The sequence below is a fragment of the Podarcis gaigeae genome (assembly GCF_964106915.1).
Source record: "Podarcis gaigeae genome assembly, chromosome: 1".
Classification (NCBI taxonomy): domain Eukaryota; kingdom Metazoa; phylum Chordata; class Lepidosauria; order Squamata; family Lacertidae; genus Podarcis; species Podarcis gaigeae.
This window is the reverse complement of record NC_139678.1, coordinates 127,191,849-127,198,873: the sequence shown is the minus strand read 5'-3', so window position 1 is coordinate 127,198,873 and position 7,025 is coordinate 127,191,849. Positions and strand designations below refer to the sequence as shown.

The 7,025-nt window shown below is 47.2% G+C and overlaps 1 protein-coding gene across 1 annotated transcript in view; it reads right to left on the bottom strand.

Moving 5' to 3' along the window:
• Positions 1-2,585: 2,585 nt before the first annotated feature.
• The window catches only part of CDK15 (cyclin dependent kinase 15), a 59,756-nt gene continuing 55,316 nt past the window's right edge, over positions 2,586-7,025 (bottom strand). The window contains exon 12 of the mRNA XM_083712141.1: positions 2,586-3,091. Within this exon, the coding sequence (XP_083568267.1) occupies positions 2,982-3,091 (110 nt within the window). The 3' untranslated portion in view covers positions 2,586-2,981. The remainder of the gene's footprint in view (positions 3,092-7,025) is intronic.

The window sequence follows — 7,025 nt, the reverse complement described above, 5'->3', positions numbered from 1 at the left end:
TAAGGGTCCAGAAATCAGACCCACTGTTAACATCTCGGTTGCCGAGTCAATATTACTGACACTGCTTTCTAAACAAAAGATAATACGCAACTCGGGACATCTGTTTCCTCTGTTACTGCTGAGATGTGTCGTCAGAAAAGGAAGACATGGCCCATAACCAGATTCTGTTAGCATCTATGCTGGTGAAAGTCTGCCAGAGATTGAGGTAAACATCAGAGATTCGCTAATTACAAAGCACAGCCAAATTCAATTTATTTTTGTGATAGAAAATGTCTTTTGTCTTTTAAAAATGGAAAAAAGCTTGGCTTTGGCTTGACCTAAATGAACTTGCAGCTCAAACTGTCCTTCACTGTTGCTTTTGCTGTGTGCAGTGTTGTGAAAACTTTTGCTGTAGCGCTCAGTAAACATAAAGTTGAGAGTGGTGAGCCTCTTCAAAACGAAGGGAAAATGCCTTTCTTATAACTCATAGCTAACACAAAGTGCAGACCTTGGACTTAGGAGCTGTGGGCTTGCTCCAGTGTTGCGACAGTGTGGCAAAAGCCCTTTTCCCAGCAAGATTAGCTCTTTTGGGTCACTACAACCACAGTCCCTTATCCACCTTTTTTCTTGGTCATCTGAACAATGAAAGAGCACTGGATTATGATTCAGGCTGGATCTGAGGCCCAGCTCTGTAAGCCTTCAGATATACACCCAGTCTCGCTGACCTTGATTGGTGTTGGTGCCAGCTGGCCTCAGTCCAGAAGCCAGAAAAAACAATTAATCCAGAATGCGGCAGCTAGACTGGAACGGCCGCTGAGACCATATAACACCAGTCTTGAAAGGCCTACACTGGCTCCCGGTACGTTTCCAAGCACAATTCAAAGTGTTGGTGCTGACCTTTAAAGCCCTAAACGGCCTTGGTCCAGTATACCTGAAGGAGCGTCTCCACCTCCATCGTTCTACTCGGATACTGAGGTCCAGCGCCGAAGACCTTCTGATGGTTCCCTTGCTGCGAGAAGCCAAGTTACAGGGAACCAGGCAGAGGGCCTTCTCGGTAGTGGCACCCGCCCTGTGGAACGCCCTCCCACCAGATGTCAAAGAGAAAAATAACTACCAAACTTTTAGAAGACATCTAAAGGCAGCCCTGTTTAGGGAAGCTTTTAATGTTTAATAGGTTATTGTATTTTAGTGTTTTGTTGGAAGCTGCCCAGAGTGGCTAGGGAAACCCTGCCAGATGGGCGGGGTATAAATAATAAATTGTTGTTGTTGTTGTTGTTGTTATGGCTCACTCTGGCCATGGGATCTTAAGATGGCATTAAGAAAGTGGCAGAGGGCCACCTGCCCAGCTACCTTGAACCAAAATGGCAGCAGTAACAATGGGTGCTGTTTCCTTCACTTCGGTCCATGGTGGGCAAGATCAGCTTCCACCACTGGAATAGAGAAACAGGCACTGAAAAACTTTCATCCAGTTACCGTATATGCTGGTAGAATGCAGCTGCTGGAGTAACACAGCAGTCGGGAAAGCATGCTTTGTAGTGTCATTATGCGACTACATCTGGAGAGCTTAGTATGGCTAGTAGAGTGTTGGTGCTATTTTATTGTTACAAAAGTTGGGTGTCAAGCCCCGCTCTCTGCAAGATTCCAGGGGATTCCAGGGTCTGTGTTCCTTTGGAGAATTGAGACATGCTGGAGACTGTTGTAGATTTAAGAAACATGGTTTATTCACCCACTGTATTTACACCTTCAGTCTGCATGGAGGGAGTCCAGATCTTACAGCATGGTCATTTCAAGAGCGGCATGTCTCCCACAGCAGTGCAGCCAGCCTGCCCAAGATGGATCCCAGTCTTGCTTCTTCTTCCCAGAACACCCTGCTTTAAACGCTATTTTCCTGTCGCCCCACACCCAGTTACCCTGGCAACCTTCCAACTCCCCAGTCTTTGTTCACACCTCAGGGCAAGCGGGGAGGACAGTTCTCTTGCATTACCAATGGCTCTCAATGGCCCTGTTTTGTTTCTTAATGGCCCTAGCCTGGCCAGGTATTTTGCATAGGCTGGCCCAGGAGTTCCTCTGCAGCTTGTATTTCTCCCTTCACATTCCAAATAATCAAAATCCTACCATTTATTAAGGAAATCAGCCCTGAGTGCTCACTGGAAGGACAGATCGTGAAGCTGAGGCTCCAATACTTTGGCCACCTCATGAGAAGAGAAGACTCCCTGGAAAAGACCCTGATGCTGGGAAAGATGGAGGGCACAAGGCGAAGGGGACGACAGAGGATGAGATGGTTGGACAGTGTTCTCGAAGCTACCAGCATGAGTTTGACTAAACTGTGGGAGGCAGTGGAAGACAGGAGTGCCTGGCGTGCTCTGGTCCATGGGGTCACAAAGAGTCGGACACAACTAAACGACTAAACAACAACAAACCATTTATTAATGTCTAGGATTTAGGAGGGGTTCCCTCCAATCTATTACATTATTATCTGTTCATATAAAGGTAAAGGTAAAGGGACCCCTGACCGTTAAGTCGTCGTGGATGACTCTGGGGTTGTGGTGCTCATCTCACTTTATTGGCCGAGGTATACAGCTTCCGGGTCATGTGGCCAACATGACTATACAGCTTCCGGGTCATGTGGCCAACATGACTAAGCCACTTCTGGCGAACCAGAGCAGCGGATGGAAACGCCGTTTACCTTCCCACCGGTGTGGTACCTATTTATCTACTTGCACTCTGATGTGCTTTCGAACTGCTAGGTTGGCAGGAATCTGTTCGTATAGCCCACCTTTAATCAAATCGTCCCAGGGCACATTGATAGTTGCACTTAATCCTGAAACCTAAAGGGGAAAAATATTTTGCTCCTTTTACTTATGCCTATAATACAGTCTGTTCCTATTTTCTATGATCACTTCTTAGTTTTAATGGCAAGCCCAGACGCAAAATAGTGACGACGAACTGCATCCGTTGACTTCCTCGCCCCAGAAAAGAAGTCCACACTTCGTTTGTTCTTTTCACCAAAACTTGCTAGAGCTGATTTTGTGATGACCCTTCTCGTATGGAGCAAAGAGATCACACATTTCTGGTTTCAGCTTCACTCCGGGAACCGTGAAGATGGACTGTGCTATGAAGGAAACAAAGAAGCCAAGTATCAGTTACAGGGGAGCAATACAGGGGAGCTTGCACTGGGTCAAATCTGTCCTTGATGGTGACCCACATTGCTTGTCTTGAAAGAAAACGGCTCCTATGTGATGCTGCTTGACACAGGAGTAAGCTTATTCCTGGGTGAACTTCCCCAGATTTCTTTGAAAGCCTCTACACCAGTGCAAGAGGGATGGATAACCCATCGCTCTCCAAATATTGTTGGACTCCAACTCCCATCAGCTTCAGCCAATACAGTGGTACCTCGGGTTACATACGCTTCAGGTTACAGACTCCGTTAACCAAGAAATAGTACCTCGAGTTAAGAACTTTGCTTCAGGATGAGAACAGAAATCGTGCTCCGGCGGCGCAGCGGCAGCAGGAGGCCCCATTAGCTAAAGTGGTGCTTCAGGTTAAGAACAGTTTCAGGTTAAGAACGGACCTCTGGAACGAATTAAGTACTTAACCTGAGGTACCACTGTATAGCCAATGGTTGGGGATGATGGGCGCTTGAGTCCAACAACATCTGTAGGTTCTGTAGGTTCTCAATCCCTCTTCTAGTGGAATCTATCATTTTAGTAACATTTATGATAACTTTTTTTTTTTAAAAAAAACCCCAGTAGCTATGCCTTTGCAAGCCAGCAACTCTCCAGATATTTTGGACTACAACTCCTATTTGCTGTGGTAGCTGAGGCTGGTGAGAGTTATAATCCAAAGAATCTGGGAAACACCAGGTTAATGAAGGAGTCAGGCAATCTGCTCCAGAAATTCATTCACAGACTGAAACATACCATGGGAACCAGCAGCAAAGTATTCCTGGACTCCTTCCCAAAGTAATTTTAACACGAAACCACCACTGGAAACTACAACCGTAGAAAGAAACATGTCCACTCGGCAATCAGTTGATTTACTGGCAAAAAGTCACACATCCCCATTATTTAACAAGCAAGCTATGGGGTAGCTTTGCACGTTACAAGAAGTGTCAAAAAGCCAACGTCCCAGTGACTAATGAATCCACTTTTTTGTAATCTTGAGGTTGTGTCTGTGTGCATCTTCCTGCCTGTGAGATGTGCAAGATCTGATTGTGGGCACAGATTAGACATGTTCCCTGATCCTACATGAGCCTGGAAGCATACAAAGTGGATGAGTCAGTTGCTTGTTATCGCTGCACAGCAGGGGATGGTTCCTGAACCATTATCCTTGGCTCCAGTTAGCCAATTGCTTATCAGACTAAACTGATGGGGTTCCCACACACCCCTGACAAGTCTTCCAGGTCCCCTCTTTCGATGGCTTTTTTGATGGGATGCTGATGACGGTCCTGGGGATAAAAAACAACAACTAGTCACACCTAGACTTTGCAGGCACACACGCTAAACCCTGTCTGTGGTGCCTACCCCTTTTCCCAAATGATAAGACAAGAGACCAGAGTATGGGTTCAAATTGGCCACAACTATATTGAAGTTCAGAAGTGGGAAACTTGGCACAGGCTTTGGCAGGTAACCCTCTCAGCCCGCCTGGCTGAGGATATGCAAGCAGTTGAGGCCCAGTGAGAGGGGACTGCAAAGCGCAAACTTACACAGCATGACCTCGTCCGGGGAGTTTGACCTACATGCTGCCGCTCTAGGGCCAGGGACTCCCAGTTTTTGCCCTTTAACGGGCCCTGCAAGCGCCGCCGCATGTGGAGGGAGCATGAATGCATTCCCCCCAACTTGATGTTAGACTAAAGGCTACCTTGCCAAGGCCTAAAAACCGCCAAAGTTGTGACGAAATTGCTACGGGGAAGGCGAAACCTGCCAATGCAGGGAAAAATCATTCCCAGTTCTGAATACAGCAACCATCTTACGACCGCAGCAGCGCCCGCTGACCTGGAACGCAAAATAGAAGGAAGGAATCGTTAAATTGAAGATCGCTGACCTAAGCTGAAATTAAAAGGCAAGAAATATTAATTGATTGATCCTGGAAGGAAGAAAGGCAAAAGAGGCTTGAGTCCAGGGATCAGCCTCTTTTCCTTTTCCTTAGGCCTGCCCCTGGCCGGCCGCCCATTGTCCTCCCTGGCCGAGGGCGGGTCAAAGGCCAGCTCAGGCAGGTGGGTGGCACCCGCCCAGGTGAGCCTCGTTCGGTGCCGCAAACCCCGCCCACCTGTGGGGAAGGGAGGGTGGATATTGTCTGACCATCAGCCTTGGCTTGGCACTCCATCTCTCTCTCAGACCATACTTTGCAGCCTGGATTCCTAACCTGTCCCAATTATGGACTGTTTTCCATTCCCCAGCCTCTTTCTTTTGGCTTAAGGGCTGGGAGAGATGCCTGTCTGAAATCCTAGAGACTTGCTCCAAGTCACTGTACACAATATTGAGCCCAATGCAATGGGCTATAGGTCTGACTCATACAAGGAAGCCTTCCTATGTTCTTCCTGTGTGCGTCAAGCAAAGCCTGTCCTCCAACACCTTGTCCCAGTTCCCCCCCAGCATCTGCTGCCTGAGATGGGTGCCTCACTCTGCCCAATGATAGAGCCGGCCCTCCTTATCCTTGTGCTTTTACTGTGCAGCACTTTGGGCAATATGTGAAGTTGACCAGCATTTCTACATTTCAGTCTCAGTAATCCTCCCAGGGAGGAGGATGGCGCTGTGGGTTAAACCACAGAGCCTAGAACTTGCTGATCAGAAGGTCGGTGGTTCAAATCCCTGTGATGGGGCAAGCTCCCGTTGTTCGGTCCCAGCTCCTGCCAACCTAGCAGTTCAAATGCACGTCAAAGTGCAAGTAGATAAATAGGTACTGCTCCAGCGGGAAGGTAAATGGCGTTTCCATGCTCTGCTCTGGTTCGCCAGAAGTGGCTTAGTCATGCTGGCCACATGACCCAGAAGCTGTACGCCGGCTCCTTTGGCCAATAAAGCGAGATGAGCGCCGCAACCCCAGAGTCAGTCATGACTGGACCTAATGGTCAGGGGTCCCTTTACCTTTACCTAATCCTCCCAGAAAAACAAAAACCCAATTCTCTTTATAGTGGTACCTCGGGTTACATACGCTTCAGGTTACAGACGCTTCAGAGTATAGACTCCGCTAACCCAGAAATATTACCTCAGGTTAAGAACTTTGCTTCAGGATGAGAACAGAAATCGTGCAGCGGTGGCGGGCGGCAGCAGGAGGCCCCATTAGCTAAAGTGGTGCTTCAGGTTAAGTACAGTTTCAGGTTAAGAACAGACCTCCAGAACGAATTAAGTACTTAACGCGAGGTACCACTGTACTTTGTTTTTTTAAAAAAAAAATGTAAAGGGGAAGAAACACGCGTTAGTATTTTCCTACTATCATAATAAGAAGAATCCCAGAAACTTCAACAAGTTTCCCTTTTCCATTTGGAGGGTGTGTGGAGTGAAGCTAGGATTCTCTAGCACAGCTTCCTGCCCTGGTAGGATTCTTATCAGGAAATTCTCTCTCTTTTTTAAATGCCAGGAGCCCCAGAAAAGACATAATTTGGCATAACAGTAGTGGGAATGCAGCCTGCTAATCAAAAGGATTCAAATCTTCCTATGTGCTGCCAAGCTCTCTTCTTCCCACCCAGTGGAGGGCGGGAGGGAAGGGGAGAGAGAGACAGAGAGAGAAAAGGAGAGAGAAAAAGACAGAGCAAAACCAAAAGCATGGTGGTTCCCTTCTTCAGCAATCTTAACAAATGCAAACGCTTCCACTCCGCTGACTCCTCATTAACTTACCGAATCTGACAGTCTAATTATCGCAGCTGCTTTGCGCTTAGAATAAATAAATATGAAAGTGGATGTTTAAAGGAAAACGAGAAGGGAAAGGGCCGTCATCCAGGCAGTCAATAGAGAGAGATAGTTTGTTTTAAATTTTTATATCCGTACGTATTTAGAGCATTTTGGGGGGGGAAGACAGTGCCATAGTTGTCTTTCAGACTAATTGAGTTC